Source organism: Furipterus horrens, unplaced genomic scaffold, assembly GCF_987537825.1.
Source record: "Furipterus horrens unplaced genomic scaffold, mFurHor1.1.pri manual_scaffold_13, whole genome shotgun sequence".
NCBI classification, from domain to species: domain Eukaryota; kingdom Metazoa; phylum Chordata; class Mammalia; order Chiroptera; family Furipteridae; genus Furipterus; species Furipterus horrens.
In genome coordinates this window covers 56243107-56270465 of record NW_028327183.1, presented here as the reverse complement: position 1 = coordinate 56270465, position 27359 = coordinate 56243107, and the positions used below count along the sequence as shown (strand labels likewise).

At 60.7% G+C, this 27359-nt stretch overlaps 3 protein-coding genes and 1 long non-coding RNA gene across 7 annotated transcripts; 3 read left to right on the top strand and 1 right to left on the bottom strand.

The window, feature by feature from the left end:
* The first annotated feature begins 3008 nt into the window (after positions 1-3008).
* CUNH19orf85 (chromosome unknown C19orf85 homolog) lies at positions 3009-7737 on the top strand. Its single transcript, XM_090259253.1, has 3 exons — positions 3009-3181; positions 6163-6547; positions 7621-7737. Exons 1-3 carry the CDS (start codon positions 3009-3011, stop codon positions 7735-7737), a joined length of 675 nt encoding a protein of 224 aa, XP_090115379.1.
* A 93-nt stretch (positions 7738-7830) lies between these two features.
* ISOC2 (isochorismatase domain containing 2) lies at positions 7831-14069 on the top strand. 2 transcript variants are annotated; one of them, XM_090259863.1, is made up of 6 exons: positions 7831-7957; positions 11034-11171; positions 11308-11517; positions 11844-11914; positions 12004-12121; positions 13654-14069. In XM_090259863.1, the coding sequence occupies exons 2-6, from the start codon at positions 11037-11039 to the stop codon at positions 13732-13734; spliced, it is 615 nt and encodes a 204-aa protein (XP_090115989.1). In that variant the 5' UTR covers positions 7831-7957; positions 11034-11036; the 3' UTR covers positions 13735-14069. The 2 variants fall into 2 exon arrangements, with proteins under 2 accessions (XP_090115989.1, XP_090115990.1); XM_090259864.1 differs by lacking the exon at positions 7831-7957 and adding an exon at positions 8025-8241.
* LOC149995505 (uncharacterized) lies at positions 9620-10899 on the bottom strand. The gene is made up of 2 exons (XR_016507725.1): positions 10778-10899; positions 9620-9749 (listed from the first exon to the last, which is right to left on the bottom strand). It is a non-coding gene; the product is annotated as an uncharacterized LOC149995505 (long non-coding RNA).
* Positions 14070-17675: 3606 nt separating the features above from the next.
* On the top strand, positions 17676-26330 carry SHISA7 (shisa family member 7). 3 transcript variants are annotated; one of them, XM_090259860.1, is made up of 5 exons: positions 17676-18418; positions 19795-19949; positions 21318-21383; positions 22131-22280; positions 23765-26330. In XM_090259860.1, exons 1-5 carry the CDS (start codon positions 17739-17741, stop codon positions 24406-24408), a joined length of 1695 nt encoding a protein of 564 aa, XP_090115986.1. In that variant the 5' UTR covers positions 17676-17738; the 3' UTR covers positions 24409-26330. The 3 variants fall into 3 exon arrangements, with proteins under 3 accessions (XP_090115986.1, XP_090115987.1, XP_090115988.1); XM_090259862.1 differs by having other exon boundaries at positions 17695-18442; XM_090259861.1 differs by lacking the exon at positions 21318-21383.
* The last annotated feature ends 1029 nt before the right edge of the window (positions 26331-27359 follow it).

Sequence of the window (27359 nt, the reverse complement as noted above, 5' to 3'; positions counted from 1 at the left end):
GACCAGGGGTCCACTCCCCCCAGCGCGCGCGCGCGCACACACACCCACATCTGCACGCACACGCACACACGCGTGCACACACACGACCCGCCCAGGCCAAGGAAGAGGCAGAGAGAGAGACAGGCCAAGAGCCAGAGACTCGTTCCCAGTCGGAGAGAAACGCGGGGGTCAGAGGGGTGGTCAGAGAGGCCAAAGGGCAGAGTCGGGGGGATGGTGCTGGGGGCCCCTGGAGGCACCCGGGCAGACCAGGCCCCCAGCCTGCGCCCACGGCTGCCTGTCCTCCGCGGCAACGTGCCACACTGGTGGTCCTGCGCAAGGAAAGGTGGCCCTGGGCGTCTGGTCGACCGACAGCTGCTGGCCTCACCGCCCTGGACGGCTGGTGACCGCGGTCCGCCTGCTGCTGGCTCTGGGCTGCCTGCCCTCTGCTGGCCGCGAAGGCGGGGCTGCTGGCCCTCCGGGCGCGCTGCGGGCCTCGGCGACCACTCCCATCACCACTGGGCCCCTTACTTGCTCCCTGAGCGTGGACAGGCCACGGAGCCCCCGCTGCCTCGTGGTGCCTCCCTATCCCAGCGTCACCTCTGAGGCCATGGAGGCTTACATCAGACGGGGGTCTCCAAGTAGTGGGGCCGGGATACATACATTTTTTTATTTCATAACATTCCACGTTATGGTGTGGTAGCAGCATGTTCCCACCTCATTCCCTTCGCTCCTCCCAGCCAGAGGGGGTTTCCCACCATAGTCTTTCATAATGGGCTGCTGCTAATTTTATCAGGGTATCATCTGGCAATACCCTGGCTGGTTTGGCTCAGTGGATTGAGCGTCGGCCTGCGAGTGTCGCTGGTTCGATCTTCCAGTCAGGGCACATCAGAGAAGGAAAACTCTGACTCCAAAAAACCTCCGCTGCCTTGCGGCATACCTCTTCAGGGGAAAGGCTAAGGGAGTAAACCCCGACAGAAAATCCGGAGCCGGAGTCCCTAAGGCGGTTTGACGTTGTAGTCAACACCGGCAACTCCTGCGGCGCACCTGAAGCCAAGCTGTATTGACTCCGTCTTTCCCTTGGACCCTTCAGCTGCGAAGAGAGGGGGGGTCTGCTGCATGGGCAACAGCAGACCCTCCATATTACCCTGCCCAGGCTCTGTAGCTTCAGCTTCACTGGAGAGGACACTCCAGCGTCATCGCAAGATGTCGATTCAACACGGGAGGAGACAGATACCGTGTCACTCCCGAGTCAGACTGCACAGCCATTCTCGGCAGTGCAGATAGACTCTTAAGAAGCTACACCATCGTCTCTCGAGACGGACGGCTGCCGCCGACGACGACGACAACATCTGGCAAAAAAAAAAAGAGCATATTTGCCCTGGCTGGCGTGGCTCGGTGGATTGAGTGCCGGCCTGCGAACCAAAGGGTCGCTGGTTCGCTTCCCAGTCAGCCCCAGGCCCAGCCTCAGCAGCTGCACCCCCTGGTCCAGTGAACACGAACTGGAGGGGACCCTGGGAGGAGCCATCGCTGAGGCGCCCTCCCCCTCCTGCGGTGGCTGAAAAACAGTCCCCAAGGACACCCACGTCCTAACCCAGGAATCTGTCACCTTACATAGAAAGGGGGCTTTGCAGATGTGACCGAGTTAGGGATCTTGAGTGGGGAAATGTTCCTGGTTATCAGGGCCCTAAATATCATCGTCGTAAGAGGGAGGCAGGAGGTTCCCAATCGGGAGGACTGGGAGGACAGAAGCAGAGGTTGCGTGACCCACTTTGAAGGCAGAGGAAGGGCCACGAGCTAAGGAATGGGGGTGCCTGTAGAAGGTGGAAGACGCAAGGGCGCAGATTCTGCCCTTGGAGCCTCCAGAAGAAACACCTTGATTTTAGCCCCGAAGACCCACCTCGGGCTCCTGGCCTGCAGAACCATGAGAGAATTCATGAGTACACTTTTAAGGCACTGGGTTCGCGGTCCCGTGTCACCACAGCCACAGGACACGCGTACACCCCCGGCGCAGTCCCCTCAGAGCAACGAGGAGACGCCCCTCCCACCAGGCCAGCCAGCACGCCTGGCCACCCTGCCCAGTGACAAGAGGACCCACTCCCCTCCTAGCCCCAGGAGCCAGCCCCGCAACCTGCCAGCGCCCACCGGTCTCTGCCTCCCCAGACTCTAGGGGCCCTGAAGTCCCTCCGCAAAGTGCCTTCGGTGAAACTGTGTCTGCTGCTTCTCCTCCCCTCCCGCCGCAGCCAGGCTGCACCCCACATGACCCCCAATGTCACCCCCTTCATTAGCCGGCCCAGTCCACAGGTGCCGCTCCCTTCTGCCCTGCTCACTGGCTGCCCTTGGGTAGGAAATGCAGAAGCCAATTCCTCCGGCTGGCTGGAGACCTGGGCCACAATGAGCCCCTCCCTGAGCCTCAGTTTCCCCAGGTGCTGGGCCTGGGGCAGAGGGAGGCAGGGAGGCACCGAGGGACTGCCTGGAGGTGGGTGGGCAGCTGTGGTGTGTCTGCTCCACAGCAGAGGCTCCTGTGCTGTCTCCCCCTCCCTCCCAGCCCCCCTTCTCCAATTAAGGGTCCTCAATGCTAACCGCAGCAGTTGACTCAGCTCCTGCCTCTCCTCCCTGCGGAGGCCTTTGTCACCTTAATTGGCGATCTCCGGGCGCTTTTCTCTGCCTCCCCACCTATGCCACCTGCCCCATATCCCAGGTCCAGCTATGTGCTAATTGGGCCTCTGGAGGGGGGCACACAGAAAGCCCCCTCCCCAGCCCACCCCTGCCTTCCTATATCAACCCCCCACCTACCGTCCCTCAAAACCCCGAGTCCAGCTGCCTGCACGTAGGGACCCGGAGGGCACAGGAGGGACTCCGGGTCCTAATTTCTGGGGCCCTACCCACCTCCTGCCCAGAGTCACCCGCCCCTCCCTGCTCTGCAGCCCTGAGCCCCCAGCCCTGGCTGCCCCTCTCCCCTCACAGGTTTGGGGGCGTGCTTTCTGACCAGCAGGAACGTAGTGCACAGTTGTCCCCAGATCACCCAGGCCATGCACCCCGGGGCTCCCACAGCCCCTCCAGTTCCCGAGCCCAGCCCCCGGGAGCTGTGTGCCTTCGTGAGCGGGGCCGCGGCCCACATGCTACGCACCTTGCACCCCCGGCGGACCCGGCCCCCCAAAAGGAGGCCCAACCACAGGAGGTTCCTGCACAACCAGATCTGCAGGTGAGAGGGGGATGGGGGTGGAGGGCGTGGAGAGGTGACAGGGCCCTGGATCTGGGGGAGACCAGACCCAGACAGAACTGGGAGAAGTGGCCCCGGGGCGGGATGCAGTCAATGCGCAGCATGCATTTATTAAGCGCCGACGGTGTGCTGCCCCCCCCCCCCCAAGACCCAAGCAAAGCACACTCCCTGCCCTCATGGACGTGTGTCTAGCGGGGGAGCCAGGCTGTAAACGATACATGTGATGTGATCCCATGGATGAACCTTGATGTGATGCTGAGGGAAAGAAGCCAGACGCCAACGGCTTCCCGTGTCTGAAGTGTCCAGAAGGGCAAGCCCACAGCTGGCGGGGGCTGGGGAGGCGGTGGGAGTGACTGCGGGTGGGGATGGGTTTCCTTCTGGAGTGACGAACAGCTCGAACTAATTAGAGGTGGGGGTCGCGCAGCATCATGGATGTATTAAATGCCACGGAAGTGTGCACTTTAAAACGGCTCGTTTTAGGCCATGTGAATTTTACTTCAATTTTTAAAAAATTGTATGGTATGCCAGAAGGGGGTAGGTGCTGTGGAGGTGTGCCGGGGAAGGGCTGGCCCTTGTGGTAAGGTGTCAGAGGGGAAGGAGGCCCTGAGGAGGTGACAGGGGAACAGAGGCATGGGGTAGCATCCCAGGCGGGGCCCAGCAAGGGCAAAGGTCCTGACGCAGGAACGTGACCGAGAAGGCCCTGTGTGGCTGAGCAGAGCGAAGTGGGGAGGGAACTGGGGCTCAGAAGAATCAGAGACTTGACTGGAAACCTCATGGCCCCTGGAGGGACCTGGACTCTGAGCAGAGCTGTGGGGGGGATCTGAAAGGGTCCCTCTGGCTGCTGAGTGGAGAACAGACAATAGGGACAAGTGTGGGAGAGACCAGGCGAGGTGCAATGACAGGGCTGCGGGCAGGGCGTGCAGAGACAGGGTCCGACTGTGGGACTCCCTGAAGGCAGCGACAAACTGGCTGCTCCCAGACAGGCCTTCTAACCCATGTGCCACATTTGTCCCCTCTCCTGCTCCAGGACCTCCCATGGCTCCCCACTGCCCTCAGGACAAAGGCTTGGGCCCATCAGCCCTGGCTTCCATCTAGCACTTTGTCATTCAGTCTGTGGGCCTTGGCACATGCTGTTCCACTTGCTGAGTAGTGCGATGCCCGCAGTGTCTCTGAGGTGTGAACAGGGACCTCTGCTCCTTCAGGTCTCTGCTCAAGCCTGTCCTGCCTCCCACACGTCACCAAGTCCGACCTGTGCCCTCCCCTTACCTCGGGACAGTGACCATTGTGTGAGCACTTGCGATCTGCCAAGTACTCAGTACTGAGGCTGCAACACTGTTACTGAAAGCTCCCAACAAACCTGCTCGGCAGGTTCTGTCTTTACCCTTATATTACGGACAAGAAAGCTCAGAGAGGTTTGATGCTTTGCCCGAGGCTACACAGCTAGTGAGTGGACACAGCCCCAGGAAGCCTACTTCATGTTCTGTACCACTTCACAGTCCTGCCTGCAGGCAGCATCTCAGGGGCCTGATGGTGATGATGGTGGTGATGATGATGATGGTGGTGGTGGTGATGGTGGTGGTGATGGTGATGGTGGTGATGGTGGTGATGGTGACGGTGGTGATGATGATGGTGGTGATGGTGATGGTGATGATGATGGTGGTGATGGTAGTGATGGTGATGATGGTGATGGTGGTGGTGATGGTGATGGTGATAATGATGATGGTGGTGGTGATGGTGGTGATGGTGATGGTGATGATGGTGGTGATGATGGTGATGGTGATATGGTGGTGACGGTGGTGATAGTGACAGTGGTGGTGATGGTGATGGTGGTGGTGGTGATGTGGTGATGATGATGGTAATGGTAGTGATGATAGTGATGGTGATGATGGTGATGATTGTGGCGATGGTGGTGATGGTGGTGATGGTGGTGATGGTGATGATGGTGATGATGATGGTGATGGTGATGGTGGTGATGGTGGTGATGGTGATGATGGTGGTGGTGATGGTGATGATGATGATGGTGACGGTGGTGATGATGGTGATGGTGGTGATGATGGTGGTGATGGTGATGATGGTGATGGTGATGATGGTGGTAACAGTGGTGATAGTGACAGTGGTGGGGATGATGATGGTGGTAATGGTGATGGTGATGGTGACGGTGGTAATGATGGTGATAATGGTGATGGTGGTGGTGGTGGTGATGGTGGTTATGATAATGGTGATGATGATGATGGTGGTGGTGGTGATGGTGATGATGCTGATGATGATGGTGATGGTGTTGATGGTGAGGATGGTGGTGATGATGGTGATGGTGATGGGCAGGTGTAGACAGCTGTTTTGTCCCTGTGTGCTCACACAGTTCTCCCTGTGTGTCCTAACACTAGTCCTGTCATTAGGAACCACCCTAATAACATCACTTTAACTCAATAACTCCTTTGAAAACCCTATCTCCAAATAAAATCGTATTTTGATGTCCTGGGGGTTAGGACATCAACATGTGAAATCAGAGGGGTCACAATTCAGCCCATCAGAACTTGTGAGACCCATCAGTATTGTTACTGAGGGGAGACCGTGCCGTCATGCAGGTGGGAAGAGCTGAGACTCCAGCCAGGGGTGGATGGAAATGCTCAGAGGGGAGCAGATTCAAGAGTTAAGGGGAAGCAGATGTACTGCAAGCCCACAGCACTTTCTATGCAGATTTGCATGAAATTATCTTTTAAAGGCACCCTTTCCTTCAGACATTTTTTACTTTATATGTTGGAATGTGGTCTTAACAAATCTGAATGTCAACAATGTGTACAGGGCACAAATAGAATTGTCATACTCAAGAAAACAGACTCGAGGAAGGGGGACTAGCACCGAAAAGGAAAGTGAAGAGGGCGAGAAGGGACACACCACTTCTGGGGTGAAAGGCAGGAGGAGACTCCTTCGTGGTCACCCAGCTAATGCCCATCTCTCCACAGGCAGTTTGCCAAGATTGAGGCTGCCACCCAGCGCCTGGCCCTCTCCATCCTGTCCCAGGAGGCACCTCCCCAGAGACCTTCGCCCCAAAGACAACCCCCACCACCTCCGTCCCCTTTCCTGGGGGTGGCCCATGCTGTGGCCCCCACTGAGGCATCCCAGGCAGGCCCCAGCCTGAGCCTTGCGGCACTGGACGCCTCCACCCTGGACCTCTTTGAAAACATTGCTCTCACCCCAGAATGTCCCTCAGGGCAGTATGAACTGCCCCACCATGCACTGGGCCAGCCAGAGCCCAGGCAGGCCCAATATTCCTATGGTCCTCTGCCCTTGACCCTGCATGCCCCAGGGGGAGGGGATGAGCTCCTGGCTCCTGAGGAGGGCTGGGGGGTGCGGTGGGAGATGCTTTGTGCCCACCATTTTCAGGGAGTCATGGAAGGCTGGGGGGCTTGCTTCCCATGATACCCAATCACAATCAAGCTCAGGTCAGGTCAAACCAGAGGCACCTCCATGACAGCTCTCTAGCCCCCATCCTCTGCCAGGAGCCCCCTGCCACTCCTTTCCTGGCAACTTCTGGGAAAATGACCCAAGCCCAGACTCTCACCTGAGACCATGGCCTCACCGCTGCCTCTTCCAGGCAGGCCCCCTGGCTCTCTCCCTCCCCTATGTTCTCCCTTTTTTCTTCCCAGCCCACCTTCTCCGAGTCCTCACTCCAGCTGCTCTCACTGTGGCTCATTGCTGACTAACGTCTGGTCTCCTCTCATTTATTCTCAACGATGCATCAAGCACCTATTATGTGCTGAGGATTCAGCAGTGAATAAAATAGACAAGATCTCTGCCTTGTGGAGCTCACATTTGGGGGAGGCGGGTCAGGGGCTGTCCTGACAGTAAAGGAGCAGTACATCCACACATTTTTAAATTCAAGATACACTTCCAGTTTCGGATCGGACTGGGTGCCGTGAAGAAGCTAAAGCTGGGACCTTACCAAGTGGCTACTTAACCCTGGGTGTTCAGGGAAGGCCTTGAAAGACAAAAACGAAGCGGGCCATGTGAAGGTCTGGGCTCCGGGCAGAGGCAGCAGTGGCGGCCAGACTGGGGTCGCGGAGCGGGGTGACAGCTGAGGCCCGAGAGGCTGACGCAGGCGGACCAGGGACTGGGGCGTAGTTTAGATTTTATTCCAAGAAGACGGGAAGCTCTCTCTCCGTCTCTCTCAACCGCATTTCCAAGCCCCGAGTCTACAGCCCGTGAACAGCACCCTAGGGGGCAGGTGCTGTACAGCTGGGGAGACAGGCTGCAGATAGGGTGGGGGGGCCTTAAGCTCCAGGCTTGATCGCGCCCCTAACCTTTACTGGAAAGTGCTTCTTGGGTCGCTCTAAGTTTCTGCCCGGCCAGAGGGGCCGGGATTGGAAGCCCAGGCCCTCCCCGGCCCCGGGCACGGCCCCCCCTGCCTCTCTCGGCCGCAGCGATCCCGTCCCGACAGCGCCGCGGGCGGCCACCCACCTCCCCCGCCGGAGTCCGCGTTCCCGCGCCGCTCCGCCCGGCCCGTCACTCACACCCTCTACCGCTACCCATTGGTCTGAAGTGCTGCCGTCCCGCCCAGGGCGGAGCAGCGGCGCTTGCGGATTGGCTGGGAGAGGGGGGCCGGGCAGAGCTGGGCGAGCGCCGATTGGACGGCTCGGCCAAAGTCAGCGGCACGCGGAGGGCGCGGGGGTTGGGCCAGGTGTCGCGACCCCGCCTAACAGCGACCCCGGACTGGGGACCGGGTGCAAGGACCTGAGCGGCAAGTCCGGGCTCTGAAAGGTGAGTGACCCCAGGACTCACCCGCGGAGGGGCGGCGGGCCGGGCTCGAGCCCCGCCCCTTCCGGCGGAGGCCCACGCGGCACGGCGGCGCGGACGGACCTGCCCGCCTGGAGGGTGGCGGAGCTGAAGTTCTGCCGGGACGCCCCGTGCCGAGGTCACAGCGGCAGGGCACGACTCCGGCCCCGGCCCCACAGAACTGGCAGGCCGGGCACTGGAGCCCTCCGCGCGTCCCTCCCGTCCTCTCTGCGTCCCGGGCCAGGTTTCGCCTCGTCCCAGCGGGGAAGGTGGGTTTGACCCCCGTGACTCTGGGCAGGAAACTGAGGCTCAGACAGAGCGTGAAACTTGTCAGTCCGGCCTGCAGGGCTGGGTCCCCCGAGGCCACGGGGGGGTCTAAGCGCGCGCCCAGCCCCTCCCCTAGGTGGTCGCCCACCTGGGGCTGCGCCCCCCGCCCAGCGGTCCGCTCTGGACTCTCCCGTCACTCCCACGGCATGGCGCCCTCAAGGCTGTCTCCAGCCCAGACCTCCTCCCCACACTCACTCACTCCCCTTCGCCCCATTTTTCTTCTCCCCAAAACCAGTTTTCCTGCCCAGGCCCCGCCACCTGTGAACCAGAAGCTTGGGGGCGGGGTCTTCCTCCTGTCCCTTTCCCCACAGCCGGTCCCACCCGCCCCCTGAATCTCCTGGTCCTGCCCCCTCCTCCCTGAACTGGAGCCCAGGCCTCACCCTTGCCCTGGACCGCCCCCCCCCCCCCAGCAGCCCGTGCCGCTTCCGCATTTTAGTCTACATTTTGGAGACTTTTAGTGGACCAACACCGTACACGCAGGAAAACGTACAAATCACAGATACGCCGCCAAACAACTGTTCACAAAGGGCGCGCTCTGCCGCCGACGTCATCCAACTCCAGAAGACAAACGTCCCCCACACCCCGGAGCCCCTGTGCCGCTGTCACGGCCCGCCCCCCCCCCCAGGACGACAGTTCTCGTAACTTGAATGCTGCCCCGGGTTTTGCTGGGGTCTGCTTTTACGCAGCTCTCATCGCGTTGCGTTTATTCCTGACGACGCACCCTGTTACACACTGGACCGCATTCAAAAGGAACAGAAGAGTCCCCAGAGAAAACCGGGCCTTCACACTCTGCCCTTCAGTGCGTGGCCTGCTCCCCGCCCGAAGTCCCCGCTGCTTTCCTGCCGGCCAGAGAGCGCAAAGAAGGCAGCAGCAGTGCACACACTGTTCCCTTCTTTTCTGGGGGTGCACATGGGAGCGCTGCCACACACGGAGTTCTCCCCCCCCCTCCCGCTGTTAACATCCTTTGAACACCTTTCCATATTGTTATTTAAAGAGTTTCCTTGTAGTTTGTCCTGGCTGCCAAGAACAACACAGCATGGATATATATACCATGGCTTGCATAACCAGCACCCTAACCTCGGATGCTTGGCTTCCCTCCGGGCGGAGGGAACTGCATGGGCAAAGGCCCCGAGGTGGCCATGGCCAGGCTGAGGCTGCCGTGGTCCGCAACCTTGGGGGTGAGACAGGGCGTATCAGGGTCGGCTCTGTCTTTTCAGAAAGATTGTCCCCTCTCTTCGTTCGCTTCCTCCGGGAGAACTTCCCCTAGGAGCCCCAGCACGCGTCGCGGTTGTAATGATGCGATTAATTAATTTGGTGTGGTTTCGTTTCCGTTGTATTTTATTGAGATAGAATCCACATCACCTAAAATCCACCATTTCAACTATTCACGGGTTCTTAAATCCCAGATGTGTCGCCCACACGGAACATTTTCAATGGCAGATGTGCTGGGCTGGAAGAATAATTGTCAACACCGGAGTGGGCTCATCAGCCAGAATGACAGCTTCCCCTCGGGTCAGCCAGGTTGGCCCAGCGGTCCCGCCCTCCCTGGGTCTGCAGGGTTGTCCGCTTCCCAAGTAAATTAAGGAGTCAGTGGGTGAGCCCACGGGAGGGCAGGGAGCTGTAGACACAATCTGTGCACCCACTCAGGGAGCCAGGGCCCCAGGCCTCCCGGGGATGCGGCTGGGGCGTGCCGAGACCCGAGGAGCCCAGGGCCGCAGGTGCTGTCACTGGGAGGCAGGCAGGCCTGCAGTCCCTGCCGGATGCTGGGCAAGTCACCCTCTGTCTCCCAGTCCACCAGCCCCGCCCTTGCTGGCTCTTTCTCGTTATGGTAAAATACACGTAACGTGGAATTTGCCATTTTCGAATGTACACTTGTGGCATTTGAGAACCTCCCTGATGTGCAGCCATCATGTGGTCTCGTGCCAGAACGTTTTCATGTCCCCAAGCGTGACGTCTACCCATGAGGCAGTCACTGGTCTGTCCCACGGCCCCGCCCCGGCGCCCCAGCCACCAGGGCGCCTGCCGGCTCTGTGGAGTTGACCCCGTGGCACATCGTGTGGCCTTGAGTGACGGCCCCTCCCATCCACGCTGCAGCATGTACCAGCGCCCCTTCCTTTCCACAGCTGAACACCAACTGCTCCGCTGGACAGCCCAGCAGCCTTCCGTTCTAAGACCTGGGAGGGAGTTCAGCTGGCCGTTACCACCTGGGTGAACTGAGTCACAGAGGCCAAGTGGGGAGCGGGCTTGAAGGGCCCCAGGGCAACGCCCCTCCACTGGCCTGGCCGTGAGGGGGGGCGGGGTGCAGCCCAGGACCACTCGGCAGTCACACCCCACGCCCCATGTTGCTGGCAGTGGGCCCTTGGGCAGGTCTCATCACTGCTTAGGCCTGAGTTTCCCCTGGGGACAGGGTGAGGGTCACAGTTGGAGCCTGAGATGGGATGGGACAGTCGGTGACAGACATGGCAGAAATCCTCATACCCTTCCCGAAAGGAGGCGGCTTCCCAGGAGGGCTCCAGAGGAGCGAGGCTGGGATCTCGGTGATAGACAGGGAGAGAGACTTCCTGGAAAGTGACCTCCCGGATGCAGAGGACACAAGAATAAACAAGTCCCAGGCCTGGGGAGCAGCAGGTGGGAAGAAGGGGGATCGGAGGGCCCTCCAGGGTGCAGAGAAACTACACACACACACACACACACACCGCCTGACCCGTCCCTGGGCCCTTCTGCCCACCCTCAGGACATGGCGGCCATGAAGCCCAGCCTGGGCCGAGTCCTCCCGGGATCGTCCATCCTCTTCCTGTGTGACATGCAGGAGAAGTTTCGTCACATCGCGTACTTTCCCCAGATCGTCTCCGTGGCCGCCCGCATGCTCAAGGTGAGGGCCCTCCTCCCTCAGGCCAGGGGTTCGGCTCCCTCCACTCTCAGACCTGGGGTCTAGCCCCCTCCTCCCTCAGACCCAGGGCCCAGGCCCCTTCCTCGGGCTCAGGCCTTTGTTCCCCCTCCTGGCACAGGCAGCCCGGCTGCTGGAGGTGCCAGTCGTGCTGACGGAGCAGTACCCACAAGGCCTGGGCCCCACGGTGCCTGAGCTGGGGGCCCAGGGCCTGAAGCCACTGACCAAGACCTGCTTCAGCATGGTGCCGGTGGTGCGGCAGGAGCTGGACGCACGGCCGCAGCTGCGCTCCGTGCTCCTTTGTGGCATCGAGACCCAGGCCTGCATCCTGGTGAGACCTCCAACTGACCCCTGGGCACCCCCACTCTCATCTGCGATCTCCCCACCCTGCAAAGGACATCCTTTCCTGACTCAGAACCCTCTGTCCTCCAGCATGACACCCTTCCTGACCCATGACCCCTCCACCAAACATGAGACTTGAGCCTCACTCAGGATCCCTCTCTACCTGGGGCGCTTCTCCTGCCCTAGGATCCTGTTGTAACCTGGGGGCTTCCTGCCCTGGTCTGAGTCTCCCTCATCCCCATCGCAGCGTCCCAGTCCCTCACCCGGGACCCCTGTTCTTGTCGGGGGTCGGCCCTGACCTCTCTCTGTCCCCAGAATACGACCCTGGACCTCCTGGACCTGGGGCTGCAGGTGCATGTGGTGGTGGACGCCTGTTCCTCCCGCAGGTAAGAGGGTCCTACGAGGGGTAGGGGCATAGGACGTGGACGGGGAGCCTGGGTGCTGGGCCACAGCACCGACACGCCTCCCCCCACAGCCAGGTGGACCGCCTGGTGGCACTAGCCCGGATGCGGCAGAGCGGCGCCTTCCTCTCCACCAGCGAGGGGCTCATTCTGCAGCTCGTGGGTGATGCTGCACACCCCCAGTTCAAGGAGGTACTGGCCCCTAGCCCCCACGTCCCATGCACCTGGCAGATGTCTTCTCAACACCCACTACGGTGTTGCAGAGCACATCCGGGAACACAGAAGGCTGCTTCCTACAGAGGGGGCCAAGCTCTCATGGGGAGACACTCTGTCAACCATAAACCAATGATAGGAGAAGCTGCTGGCAGTCCGTGAGGACTGCAGAGAGAGAGAGAGAGAAAGCAGGGAGGGGTTTGCGTAGGGTGGTCTGGGAAGACCCCCGGGAGAAGGGACTTTGGAGTGAAGTGAGGCCTGGAGGGAGCCAGGCAGACATGGGAAAGAACAGGCCAGCAGGGGCCCTGTAGATGGGGCCTCTGGACCCCTCCAGACTCTGGCACTCAGGCCTAGCCCCCAAGCCCACTGCCCAGTGGCTTTCCTAGGACCTAGGTCTGACTGGTAGTTCCCACTGCTGCACACCCTTGGCATGCAGGATCACAGGACATGCCCCAATTTGACATTCCTGGCCCTCTGAGCTCTGCCCTTTTCTCTCCTCGTAGTTCTGCTGAGCCTTTACTGAGCACTTACTATGTGCCAGCCACTGTGGCGAGTCCTGGGGCAACAGCAAAGCCAATCAATATCCCATTACGCACTGTGGCCTGGAGCTGGGAAGGGCATGAGCAGAGTGTGTGAGAAATAAGATACTAAGCAACAGGGAAGGCCCTCCCTGGGGGTGGCCTTGAAGTGGACGCCTGCAGGGGAGGGCGAGCCAGCCATCCAAAAGTGTCTCTGGCAGAGGGACCACCTGGGGCAGAGGCCTGGTGGTGGGGCTGAACTTGCCTCATTCTAGAAACTGTAACAAGGCACCCTGAGTGCTGGGAGAGTGTGGAGTGGAGGCAAGGAGGAGGCAGGCTGTGTCCTCCCAAAGATTTGGGATTTTAGCGAGGGGCAGCCATGGGGGCTTGTGCAGGGCGCTGGCCATGGTCAGGCCTGCAGCTGGGCAGGTGTCAAGAATGAGGGACCCCAGAGTGCATGCGGGGGTACGGGGGTGCAAGCTCTTCTTATTTTTGTTTACTTTCTGGAGGCAGTCACGGGCTCACTAATGGACGCAATGGGAGGCTTTGGGAGAAGGCACCCAGAGCGGGGGTCTGGGTTGTCATCTACTGACGGGCTGAACTACGAGTCTGAGAGGTCCGACGGAGACTGACATCTAAGGGGCAGTTGATAAGCGAGTCTGGAGTCGAGGGGACAGGCGCGGATGTGGGAGCTGCGGGATGGGCGAGGTGAGCCCACAGAGAGAGGGTGTGGACAAGAAGCCCCAGCACAGACAGAGCCCATCACTCTCAGCCACCCAGCCAGCAAGGCAGACCAAGATGGCAGGCGACTGGGCGCCAACTCAGGCGTGTGTGGTGAGAGGGAGGCCCCAGGAAGAGTTCTGAGAAGAGGGAGTCGGCTTGGCCATTTGCCGCCCAGAGGGAAAGGGAGAGGAAGAGGGAGAAGTGTCCCTCAATTATGCCCTGGAGATGGGGACCCTGGACACTGCCTGACCCCGCCCCCTCCCTCTACAGATCGTGAAGATCATCAAGGAGCCCGCCCCAGACAGCGGGCTGCTCGGCCTCTTCCAAGGCCAGAACCCCCTCTTCCGCTGAACGGCCCTGCCTTGAGGGGAGACCCCCGTCCCTGCCGTCGCCCGAGGCCCCCGTGGAAGCGCTTCTCCCCCGTCCTTGGATCCCAAGAGTGGTGCAGTCCACCGGGAGTGCCGCCCCCTCGGGAGGGGAGGCGGGTGCTGCCTTGCCATTGGGCGACAGTTCCCGGAAATGCAAATGACCTCCTGGAAGCTGGGTGGCCGTTGGCTGGGCTGGGCCGGAGGCGGGGCTCGGCCCCGGGCCCCTTCACGCGGGTGGGAAAAGGAGGGGGAGGGAGTGTCACAGACCGTGTGGGACCCAGACTCGCAGAATAAACATTGATGTGGCTGTGGACCAAACCATTCTTGGATTTGGGGGGTATCCCGGGGGCGACTTCAGGCTGCGGATGGGGGGAGAAGCGGGGTCCCCAGCAGGTGGGGAGGGGGAGGTGCCTCCAAGCCGGCGCGAGGCAAAGGCGAGGGCTGGCCCATCGCATCTGCGCTGGAAAGCGCTGACGGCAGGGTCGCCCAGCACGCTGCCGGCCGCCCCCCACCAGCGCGCGCACGCCCAGCCCGGCCGGCTGCAGACAGGCGCTCGCTCTGCCTCCCCCGGCCGGCCCCCAACTGCCGCCACCCCAGAGTCCCCAAGGGTCCCGCATCCGGAAAGTGAGGTGAGCGAGACCGCACCCGGTGCGGAGGGGGAGACTGAGGCACGGGGACACGGGGGTGGGAGGACGGAAGAGACGGGCAGGCGGATGAATGGATGAACAGATGGGAAGGACAGACAGCTTCATCGGAGCGGCCCCTGGACCTCTAAGAGGCAGGAGTCTGGGGATCCACATGGGGCCCCCGGTATTCTGCAGCTCCCTTGGAAACCTGGGAGTCGGGACGCTATGGGGCCCCCCACCCCCATCAAGGCCCTTCAGCCGCTTGAGATTCAAAGTCCTTGTTCCCCACCCTACCCCCAACCTTGGGGACCTAAGAAGGCAACCTCTGAGTCCCCCCCCCAAGAGCCCAGGTGCCAGAGCTCACAGCCAGCCGCCCCCACTGGGGAATCAGAACCCCCCCAACCCTGGATCCCAACCCCTCCCAGAAGGCTGGAACCGGGGCGTCAGAGCACCCAGTACCCCCTCTCCCCAGGGACCTAGGAATCCCAGCCTCCCTACTCCAGGAGCCCCTGGGACCAGGCGTCAGCACCCCCGGCCCCCGCCTTCCGGATCCAGGTGTCCCCCATCCTCATCCCCCAGCCTGAAGCTTCGCGTCTGGGAGGCCGCGGCTCGCGTCGCCATGGCAACAGGAGTCTATTTTGCACTGGGAACACACAGCTCGCGCTGCAGCGCCCCTCCCCTCCCCGCCCCTCCAACCCGAGCCAGCGAGAGTAGGGGGACCAGGAAGGAGACTGGGGGTCCAGAAAGGGAGGCAGGCACAGAGGCACCCCGAGGCGCAGGGATCTGTAGACAGCAAACCTGGGTCAGAGACGGAGACGGAGACATGGGATCAGAGAGTGACAGCGATGGGGACGTGCAGCAGACCGGAGACAGAGACAGGACAGAGAGAGACGGAGGGCAGCGGAAGGAAGGGGGATACGCTGCCACACAGAAAGCGGAGACTCGGCGGAGGGGACAGCCAGGCGAGAGACAGAGACGCAGAGACGCGCGGAGACGCGTAAGACACCGGTAGAGAGACCAGGACCCAGGACGCGTCCCGTTAGAGTCCAAGAGCTGCCACGGGAGGAGGGAGGAACAGGGAGACACAAGCGGTAGGAAGGCCTGGGGACCTGGGGGCCAGGGTGTAGGGGTGGGGGGCACAGCGTCCCAGTCTGAGCCTGAGCGCGCTGCCGCCAGAGTGCTTCCGGGAAGAGTTCACGTCTCTCCCGGGGGGCTAGGGAGGGTGGGGGAGGGGGCTGGGAGGGGCAACGCTGGATCCTCCACCCCGACACTCCCCACCCGGGACCCCTCCGTTTGTCCCTGCACTTCCCCCACCTGCTGGCCCGCCTCCTCTTGAACCCAGATCCCCACCTCCTCTTCTCTGCTTTCCACTTCCCTGCCCCAAACCGGCCCTCACTGCCCCCCCATATTCAGAGGTGCATTCGGACCAGTGGGCTCTGCCCCCACCCACCCCGCCGGGCGACCCTCAGTTCCCCTCCGCAGCCACCTGAGGGCCCCCCTCTGGCCCCAGGCTCCACCAGGCCAGGGCTTCTGACTTTTTCTGGGTCTCTCCCCCTTTGTGGTTCTCTGTCGCTTGCCTGGGCCTCTGCCCGCCTCCCAAGGCTCCCTCTCCCTGGCCTCCTCGCTCCATCTCTCCTCAGCTCGGCTGCCTCCACACTTCTCAGGAGCCAACTCACCTGGCCCCACCCAGCGCACTCAGCCTGGTCCCAGCCCCAGCTGGCAGGGTCAGCTGGCAGGGCCCGAGGTCGGGGCAAAGTGCTGTGCAGGGTGGCAGGTGGGGGAGGGGGTTCTCCAGGAGCACGAGGACCCCGTGGGGCCTGCTGTGGGGACCCTCCCCCAGTCTCTGTCCACCCATCTGTGTCACTCAGTTCTCTTAGGGCTGAGGGGGGTGGGGGCACAGCCAGGTGTCCGGCCCTGACCTGCTGGGCATGCAAGGTGCAAGGAGTGAGGACATCGGGGCTCAGAGGCCCCCTCCTCCCCACCTGTGGAGGAGGAAAGTGTCTGTGTGTGAGTGAGTGGGGGTGGGGCTGGGGGTGTCATTTGCTGAGTGAGGGTGTGTTTGCACGTGTATGTGCACCACAAGTTTGCATGATGGGGGGCTGCGATGTGTGCGGTTGTGTGTCCATGTGTAGCTGGTGTGGGCAGGTCCTGGCCCACGTTCCTGAGCTCTGTGCGGTCCCCGTGTGTCACGACGTCTGAGATGCTGTCTGGGTCTTGTGTGCTGTGGGCTGAAACACGCAGACACGTGTGGCTACATCCACGTGGAGCTGTGAATGTGTCTGCAGGGGACCATCAGGATGACACTGGGTGTCCTTGAATGTGTCTGGGACGCTGCGCGGGTGTCCTGTTTTCTGTGTCGTGTGTATAGGTCCTGTGGTGTGTCTGTGCACAGTTCTGTGTGAGCTAAGGGAGGATAGGCCACTGTCTGGACAGGCCACTGCGTCCCTGGGTGTCTGTGCCCTCCCCACAGTAGGTGCTGCCCTGCATTGCACTGGGAGCTTGAGGCAGGAACAGAAAGCTGTGGGTCCCTTCATCGCTCAAGGGGCCGTGTGTGTGTGTGTGTGTGTGTGTGTGTGAAAGAGACAGAAACACACGCACACAGACAGGCTCAGGCTTGAAATCCCTGGATAATGAAATCTGCATAAGGGAAAGAAACAGCGTCTAGGGGGACTGAGGGCCACCGGGACCTCAGCCAGTGGTTCTCCATGGGGGCAGCGGTGCTCCTGGTGACAACTGGCAATGCCCGGAGGCATCTTATGCTGTCACAACACAGGGGGATGTGAATGCTCCCAAGTGTAATGGATGCTGCTGAACGTCAGCCCCCCAAAGCCAGCACTCTTCCCACCTGCCTGCCTAACACGCAAATCCTCACCTTCAGCCTCTCTCCCTCTCCTCCCCCACCCACATCTGCTTCTCCCATCCCCCTTCCTTCCCTCCACGGCCCACGACCCATCCCAAACTCCCCTCCCCTCCCCCTCTGTCTCACCCCCCCACCCCTCACTCTGCATCCCCACTTGCACTGCTCCTTCTCCCTTCATCACACCTGTCCGATGCCTCCTTCCCAACCCTCTGCCCCCACCCACCACCCGCGCCGAGCCTTTCCGTCCACCGTCATCACGTCTCCTTCTGTCCCCCTCGGGCCTGGTCTGAGCATGTCCCCCCGCCCCACTGCCTGGCGGGACCCCCAGTATTGCTCCCATGCCTCTCCCCTCCCTCCGCCTGCCTTCCCTCGCGCCCCTCCGCAGCCTTTCCGACCACCCGTGCCCGTGGTCCCCCACCTGTACACACCTCTCTCCTGCCCCCCGCTGCAGCCTCGGCTCTCCGCGCAGCCCGGCGCCCCGCCGCACCTCCTGCACGCCCCATGTCGGCCCTCCTGCTCCTCGGGACCCTCCTGCTCCTCGCCTCGACCGCCGGCCAGGCCGGGGCGCGCCCGTCCAACGCCACGAGCGCGGAGTCCCCGGGCCCGCTGCCCGCTCTGCTGGCGCACCTGCGGCGCCTGACCGGGGCCCTGACGGGCGGCGGGGGCGCGGCGGCCCCGGGCGCCAACGGCACGAGGCCCAGCCCCGGCGGCGGGACGGGCGCGGCCGCGCGGGCGCCCCCGCCGGCGGAGCTCTGCCACGGCTACTACGACGTCATGGGCCAGTACGACGCCACCTTCAACTGCAGCACCGGCTCCTACCGCTTCTGCTGCGGCACCTGCCACTACCGCTTCTGCTGCGAGCACCGGCACATGCGCCTCGCGCAGGCCTCCTGCTCCAACTACGACACGCCACGCTGGGCCACCACGCCGCCGCCACTGGCCGGGGGCGCCGGGGGCGCCGGGGGTGCGGGCGGGGGAATCGGGCCCGGCCAGGCCGGGTGGCTGGAAGGGGGCCGGGCGGGGGGCGCCGGGGTGCGTGGGGGCGAGGGCCCCGGGGGCAGCACGGCCTACGTCGTGTGCGGGGTCATCAGCTTCGCCCTGGCCGTAGGCGTCGGCGCCAAAGTGGCCTTCAGCAAGGCGTCCCGTGCACCCAGGGCGCACCGGGAGATCAACGTGCCCAGGTGGGTGCGCGCTCGGGCAGGAGGGCAGGGAGCCTGGGAGCGGGGCCTGGGCGATGGCGGGTGGAGCCGTCGGGGAGGGAACAACTATAGTGGGGTGCGTGGTGGGAGACCAGGGAGGCTGCCATCGTCAGAGCCTGGGAATGCTTGGCCGTTGAGTGTCGGGGAGGCTCACCCCTCATTCCACAACGAACTCCGTGAGTACTTTCTGTGGGCCAGGAGCTGGAGTGAACAAAACAAGGCTCTGGCCTGGTGGGGAAGCCTGGCTTCCCATCCCAGGTCTGCCGCCTGTGGGGCTGTGCGACCCCCGGCAATTTGCTTAAACTGTTCCTGCCTCTGTTTCCTCCTGGGCACACGGGGGCTAGTAAACGTTCCCCACCTATTCGGACTGTAATGAAGATTAACTGGGTTGATTCCTCAATAAGTGTTGGCTACCATTATCATGAAGTCTAGCGGCCGAGACAGGAAGCAAGCAAATACATATGCAACATACTTTTAGATATTGGTAATTGCTATGAAGAAAATAAAGCAGCATAAGGAGCTGGGGGTGAGGGGCTGTTTTATATAAAGCAGACAGAAAAGGCCTCTGAGCAGGCTTGAAGGAAAGCAGCCAACCAAGCAGATATCGGTGGGAATGGCGTTCCAGACAGAGGGAACAGTACGTGCAAAGACCCTGAGGGGGAGCATTTGCAGGACAGCGAAGGAGCCAATAGAGTTGCAAAGCCATGGCAAGGAGGCAGACAGGAGCCGGCAGAGGCCAGGTTATTCCAGGGGGATGGAGGAATCCCTGGAGGGTCCTGAGCTCAGGCTGTGCAGTGAGACAAGACTGCAGGGGACAAGGGCAGAAGCAGGAGACTGGCTAGGACACTGGAGCAATGATCCAGGTGAGCGGTAAATCGAGTGGCAGCGGAGGTGGTGAGAGGAGGTCCGATTTGGGATAGAGTTTGGAGGTCGAGTCCATAGGATTGCTGAGGAATGTGAGGGAAAGAAAAAGAGAAATCAAGGGTGATTCTAAGATTTGGGGTATGCATAGCTGGGTGGATGGGGCACCCTTCATCCCCATGGGGAAGGCTGCAAAAGAAACAGGATCCAGTTCCCAGGTCAGGGAGTGGCGGGGCCACAGGGAGGATGATGTGAGTAGGGTCCAGATGAATTGGGGAGGGGCACTGCAAGCAGGAAGTGAGGTCCCAGGAGCCTTTGGGCAGACAGTGCTCAGATTGGCATTAGCGAGGGGCATGGCCAAAGGCAAGAAGCCCAGCTGAGCAGAGTTGACAGATTACCTACCCCAAAGATGAGAGAATAGGGAGGAGACAGAAGCCTGGGCCCTCCATCCCCCATCCCCATTGCCAGGCCAATGACCATCCCTCTGCCATTCCTAGGGCTCTGGTGGACATTCTGAGGCATCAGGCAGGACCTGGGACCCGCCCGGACCGGGCGCGAAGCAGCTCCTTGACCCCGGGGCTCGGGGGTCCTGACAGCATGGCCCCAAGAACACCCAAGAACCTCTACAGCACCATGAAGCCCTCCAATCTCGGTGAGTGGGACCTGAGCTGCAACTGACCACGGGGCCCTCATCCCCGCGGCCTCACCCTCTCAGAGTGGGCCCACCTGTGACTCCCCAGCTCACCACCCCCAACCACAGCCTCCCTCCCTCCCGGACTCCTGTGGAACCACGGGGTGTAAGCCCTGGAAGCCATGATGACTTAGACTTAGACATTCTCAGTGCATGGACTCCACAGATCCCATGTCACACCACCCAGCACCCAAGGACACACCAGGACGTGCCTAACTATTGAGTTAGACCTTGTCAGGGCCTAGCCACCCAGTGGGCATTTTGGCTCTGCCCCGGTGTGACATGGGACAAGCCCACATCCTCACCCATAGGTGAGAAGCATGCAGTGCTCCCCCGATAGGGCTGCTGCGAAGGGCCAGTGAGCAAGGGAGCCCAGGGCTGGGAACTGTGCCTGGCCCAGACATAGAAAACATGCTGTCTGAATGTGAGTCCATCAAGGAGAAGGCAGGAAGCTGGAACAGGCTGGAAGGGCCTCATCTGGCTGGCAGAGGAGGGCCGCCCCCTGTCCCCGCCCCCCTCCCCCCCCAGAAATGCAGCTTGAGCAGTGGCTGGGAGGGTGAGGGGAGTTACTTGGGCTGAGAGAACCCTGGGTGGCTGGAGCAGAGCCTGTGAGGCCAGGGAGAGTGTGGGCAGACACGAGTGCCAGGCTGAGATGAGAAGCTCAGCCTCTGTCCTGAGGGGCAATGGGGAGCCACAAAGGAGTTTAGAGCAAAGCTGGAAGTGGGGGGAAGCTATCCGATGTGAAGGGGAGAGGCTGGGATGATGATCCAGGCTGAAAAGCACAGGCCTGAGCTGGGTTTGAGTAGCAGTAATAAAAAGGAGACATTTGAGCTGGATCTTGAAGGATGAGTAGGAGTTCTTCAGGCAAAGAAAGGAAGGCAGGGATTCAAGACAAAGAGAACAGCATGTGCAAAGGCCCTGTGGCAGGACTGAGCTGGGCTCAGTCAGGCACCAGAGGAAAGTATGGTTTGAGAGGAAGGGTGAGATGAGACTTCAGACATCAGCTGGGGCCAATTCACACAGGCCTCAAATGCCACTGCTGGCTGAGACTGTCCCCGGTGGGTGATAGCAAGAAATGGGACAGGGGCAGGTGTGGGTGTAGTAGCACCATGGTGGAGCTGATCTTGGACATGGAAGGCCAGTGTCCAGAAAGCTGGTTTGATGATCCAGGAGGGACAGCCAAGTCAGGGCCAAGATTCAGAAGGCAGTCAGGACCAAAGCGGGGGACCACGTGGATGGAACTGGGGAGCCTTCCATGACACCAGGACAGTGATGCCAGCTCAGAGCGGGCGACGGTGGTGACACCACTTCCCTTGTCGGTCCCCACAGATAACCTGCACCACAACTACCTGCACCTCAGCGTCAACAGCCCCAAGCACCACACCACCACACTGGGTACGGCCCACGTCTCGCTGGGGTCAGCAGGGCCCCTTCCTCCTGCTGTTGGCTGAACCCCAGCTGGGTGCCTGGGGTAGAGCAGGTGTGACGCCCTGGGAGCCTGTCCTCACAGTCCAGCCAGGGAACGAAGCAAGCCTCGGTTTCCTGTTTGGACACCAGAAGTGGTCACTCCCTCCCACCCTCATTGGTGGGAAGATGCAGGCATCTACCCCCTTTTCCTGTGACATGTCCTCCTTCCCCAGTGAAGAGCCTGTCTCCTGATGGAGGGGAAGTGAGCAGAGGCAACCTGGACAGCCAGCAGCAGCTTTGAGGGGCTGGAACCCCAGATTTATAACTCCCAGAGGGGCTTGAGCCTGGACTCCTAGATCTGAGGGGGGAAAGGCCGGGGGCCTGGACCCCTGGGTCTGAGGGGGGAGGGGCTGGGGACCTGGACCCCTGGGTCTGAGGGAGGAGGGGCTGGGGGCCGGGACCCCTGGGTCTGAGGGAGGAGGGGCTGGGGCCTGGACCCCTGGGTCTGAGGGAGGAGGGGCTGGGGGCCGGGACCTCTGGGTCTGAGGGGGGAGGGGCTGGGGACCTGGACCCCTGGGTCTGAGGGGGGAGGGGCTGGGGACCTGGACCCCTGGGTCTGAGGGAGGAGGGGCTGGGGCCTGGACCCCTGGGTCTCAGGGGGGCGGGGCCGGGGGCCTGGACTCAGGCCTCGGGGAGGAGGGGCTGGGTTGACACCAGCGGTGCGCTCTGTCCCAGACTGGAGGGCCGCTCCACCACCCAGCCCCTCGTTGCATTACTCCACGCTGTCCTGCTCGCGGTCCTTCCACAACCTCTCTCATCTGCCCCCATCCTACGAGGTCGCTATGAAATCTGAACTCAACCGCTACTCCTCCCTCAAGAGGCTGGGTGAGTCCCTGAAAGGGAAGCAGCCAGATGGATGGGGCGGGATCAGGGCCGGAGCCTTGGTTCAGGACCGTGGACAGGGGCCCAACAGACCTCTAAAGGTTTAGAGCCTCCCCTCAGGTTCTTCTACAAGTTTGTCCCTGAATTACCTGGGGTGTTTCCTTTTTTTAATGCAAATTCATGGTGTTGCCCCCCACGAGATGTACTGTATTTATCAGGACTTGTATTTGCAATTAAGTGCACACACACAAAGACAATTAATTGGGCTTGATAATGGGAAGTCTCTGGATCACAAGCTTCAGGTGTGGCTGTCTCCAGGATTCTACATCTCTCAGCTCTGCTAAGCAGTGGGCTGGCTTCATTTTCAGACAGATTGTTCCCTCCTGGTGGCAAAGAGTGACCAGAGGATTTTCAGGCTGCCACTCCACCAACAGAAAAGTCTCTCCCAATGATCCAGTAACACTCTCAGGCCCAGGGCCCATCAGCCCAGATAATGTCACATACTCTGAACCAATCCCTGAACCAATCACTGTGACTTCGATGGGACATTTCTGGCTCAGTGGCTCATCCCTAGCAGTGGCGTGTTCTTCAAACATTTTAAACTGAGAGCCACAGTAAGAAATGCTTTTTAGATTATGAACCATGAGGTATATGTATATTTCCATATTTTTAAATACACAAAGCTTTGGGACTTGTTATTTTAAGAACATTTTTGGAAGCATTTATCTTAGTCTGTTGAGATCTTGCTTCCAGATATGTCCTCTGGCTCAAATAAATTTTTATTAAAATCCTGTTTATAAAAGAACATTTTCAAACATACCAGAGAGAAAACTGTCACATGAACCCCATGTTCCCACCATCCAACTTTATCAATGAGCAACACTGTGTTAACTGAGCCTCCCTTACATCCCATCTTTTGGTGGGTTATTTTTAAACAAATCCCAGGAATTGTCGCTTCACCCACTAACATTTCAGGAACACACATAACTGGAAAAATGTATGAACCAGTATTCACCCTTATTCCCTTATCATGGGGGTGCCTTCTGATAAACAGACTTTTCTGTGCTGGTTCATTTTGCAAAACGCAGGTCACTACGCATAAAACTGACATCACAACCCACATAAGGGTCCCACATCCAAGTATGAGAAACAGCTACAGGGTGAAAGGCAGGGGAAAATGCTGCCTCAAAAGCCAGCATTTGGGTTCTACCCCCAAAAGAAAAGTTATTCTGAGGCCCCCCCAAAAACAAAGAAGGAGAAGAAGAACTTCCTGCCCAGCACGGCGGGAGGGGCCTGGGAACCTGCACTTTGGCCACACTGCTAGCCCGACTATTCTGACGGAATCGTGCCCCTGCCCAGGCCGGGTGGTGCCGGGGGTCCCCCTGGGGGTGTGGGTCCAGCCTGCACGTAGGATGGAGGGACGCCAGGGGAGAGGGGAGGGCCTGGGCTGGCCGGTCTGACCTCTGTGCCTTTCCCCTGCTCCCCAGCCGAGAAGGACCTGGACGAGGCCTACCTGAAGCGCTGGCACCTGGGGGAGATGCCCCGCGGGACGCTGCCCCTGCACACGCTGCAGCGACCCGGCACCGGGGGCGGCTACCGCATGGACAGCTGGGGCAGTCCCGAGGAGCTGCGCCTGGCGCCCGCGCCCAACCCGCGGCGGGTCATGTCCCAGGAGCACCTGCTGGGCGATGGGGGCCGGTCGCGCTATGAGTTCACGCTGCCGCGCGCGCGCCTGGTGTCGCAGGAGCACCTGCTCCTGTCGTCGCCCGAGGCCCTGCGCCAGAGCCGCGAGCACCTGCTGTCGCCCCCGCGCAGCCCCGCGCTGCCCCCGGAGCCCGCCTCGCGCGTCAGCCTGGCTGCCTCCCACTCCAACCTGCTGCTGGGGCCCGGGGGGCCCCCCACGCCGCTGCACGGGCTGCCCCCGACGCCCGGCCTGCACGCGCACCACCACCACGGCCTGCACAGCTCCCCGCAGCCCGCCTGGATGGCGGACGCCGGCGGGGGCGGGGGCACGCTGGCCCGCAGGCCGCCCTTCCAGCGCCAGGGCACGCTGGAGCAGCTGCAGTTCATCCCCGGCCACCACCTGCCCCAGCACCTGCGCACGGCCAGCAAGAACGAGGTGACTGTCTGAGGCCGGGCCGGGGCTGGGGCTGGGGTGGCGGCGGCGGCCTCGCGGGGCCCCATCTCAGCCTGGATCCCCCAACACGCTCCAGGGGCCCGGGACCCAGAATGGCCTGTGGCCCGGAGGGTGGGGCCGCCTCTGAGGACACCGCCTTGAATGAAACTGTCCCCAGAGACAAGGCCTTCTTCTAGAATGTCACGGCAGATGAGATCCCTCCTCCTGTGTCCCTGTTTGAGGCCAGGCCTCCTTCCCATGACGTCACCACAGAGGGAGAGGCCTGCCTGCGAGGCTGTCATTAACAACAACGTCAACACAGGGACCAAACCGTCCCATGACATCATCACAGACGAAGAGGCCCACCCCTGAGGTCACCCCTAGAGGCCATGTTCCATGATGTCACCACAGATACTTCCTTCTTGTGATGTCATAGCAGAGACAATGCCTTGTCCCCATGACATCATCCCTAGAGACAAAGATTCCTTCCTGTGACGTCACTGCAGAGACATGCCTCGCCCTTATGACGACATCATCTCCAGGAAAGTGTTTTCCTCGAGAAGATGCCCCTGTCTATGATGTCATCACTACAGACAAAGCCATCTTGCTGGGACACTGCAGGGGACACCTCACGCGTGTGTCCTCCCCAGACATACGGCCTCCTTCCTGTGATGCCATCACCAGAGAAGGTGCCTTGCCTGTGACATCATCAGGGGGACTGTGCCTCTCCCCCTGTGACGTCACCACCAGACTGTCTGCACTGAGATGACACCAGGAGACACCGCACTGTGGCTGCCACATCACAGGGAGGCATGGCATGCCCAGAGTCCGTGAGCAAGTGCCCTGTCCTGAGATGTCACCTGAGAGATGTCATCACTGGGGAGACTGCCTCATTGAGAAAGGTCTCCCCAGAGGTGACAGTCTGCCTATAGGTTTGCTTGCAATGAGGACCCTGCCACCGCCTGCTCCCATCTGAGGCTCCGCCCCAGTGCTATGATGTCATCACCAGAGGCTCTGCCCACTCTGGAGTGCCATCCCTTGTGACGGTGCCACCAGTCTCTGCCTTGTCCTACCATGACTTAGCATGGTTGCTCCTTCCCCTAACCCCAGGGAAGTGCTCTGCAGGCTCTCTGGCTGGGCCTCAGGTCCCACCCCTGTGCAGGGCTGTCACCTCTGGTGTTATTTCTGGGGGACAGCACTCCCAGACTGGCCTGCCAGACTCTTGGAGTTCTGAGACTCATAGGTGTCCCAAGGGCCAGTGCCACATCTCTCTGCCATCACTAGAGACATTATTGCCTCTGTCAATCAAGTTCTGGCCTCCTCCTGGGGTCAGGGAGGGTGGAGATTCCTGCTTGCTATGGCTCTTGCCGATGACATCCTCACCACCACAAGACTTCCACCATTCACAGTGGCACTGCACCTGGGTCACATGCTAACCATGCTGATGATGACGTCGCTTCCCAGTATTCCCTGTTACCTGTGGTACCTTAATCTCCCGGGATCCCCCACGACTGTGGCATCATCCTCTTCCAGGCTTTACCATGACCAGACAGGGTAACCACCCCCCGAGCTTCCCCACAGTCAATGGTGTCACCATCTTCCATGATTCTCCACAACTGTGGTGTCATCATCTCCCAGGATCCACCATGACCACTGACATCACTGCCTTCCAGACTCACTGTGGCTGACAGTGACATCCTCTGCCAATTATGACGCCACCGTTTCCCATAGTCCCTGTAACGGTGGTGTCATCCCCTCCAGGGATACACTTCAGACGTGGTGTTACCCCCCAACATCCCTGAGGGTCAGCGTGTCCCAGGACCGATGATATCCCAGTGTCATCGTCTTCCAGGGCCCATGACACCCAATAGTGTCATCACCTCCCAGAATCCATTTCAACCATGATGTCATCATCTCCCAGGATCCACCACAGCCATCACATCACCTCCCAGGGCTCATGACACCCAATAGTGTCATCACCTCCCAGGATCCATTTCAACCATGATGTCATCATCGGCTGGGACCCACGACAGCCATTATGATCATCCCCTGGGACCCAGGCCAGCCAATGGTGTCATCATTTACCAGGACCCACTTCAACCACTTATCATCTCCCAGGATCCATCATCTTGAAAGCCAAGTACTATGACAACTGTATTTTAATTGTCTCCTGGGGTCACGTGGCACCCGCATACAGTTGTTCCCTTAAGGGAACCCAGCACAACACACACCATCTTCTCATTGCCTCAAAAATGGAGAAGGGGCCCCTCTGATGACACCATCCCTTCTCGGGCCCTTCTTGATGATGTCACTGCCTCCAGACTTAGGCTGACGCCTGCATCAACCCCACCACAGACCTGGCCTTGGCCAGCTCCCCATCACCCCTGTGGTGAGGGCATCCAAGCTGCTCCTGATAACTCAATGTCCATCGCCCAACTATCTGGTCAGTGACAGGGTCAACGTGAGACCTCTTATCATCACCAGAGGTGGGGGGCTTCCCAGTCCTCGGGTGAGGTCACTGCCCCTTGCCCCATCCCTCTTACCTGGACCTCCACCTGAAGCAGCATTTCATGGTTCACGTCACCGGCCGGCCTGGTCCTGGGGCAGGTGCAGCTGGAGAGCCACGCCATTGCCGCCGCCACCTGTGGGGGGATGGGGGCAGGCTCTGCATCATCCCACAATCGGAGAAAAAGTATTCTCTCCATCTCCCCCTCACACACCAGGGAGCCCCCAGGGCTTTCCAGGATTCACCAACACCCAATTCTCTGTGTACATAGCCATGTGGGGGGGGATGGCTATTCCCCCACTCTTAAAGGGCTACACGCCCCTCCCCCCAGCCTCCAGGGCATGGTGGAGGGGCCTCTTTTCCCTCCTCTGGGCTGTTCCCTCCTTCTGCTCTTTCCCCCTGCCCCAAATACTGGCACCTCAGCTCATCCCTACTCAGCCTCTGGCTCCCACAAACACTG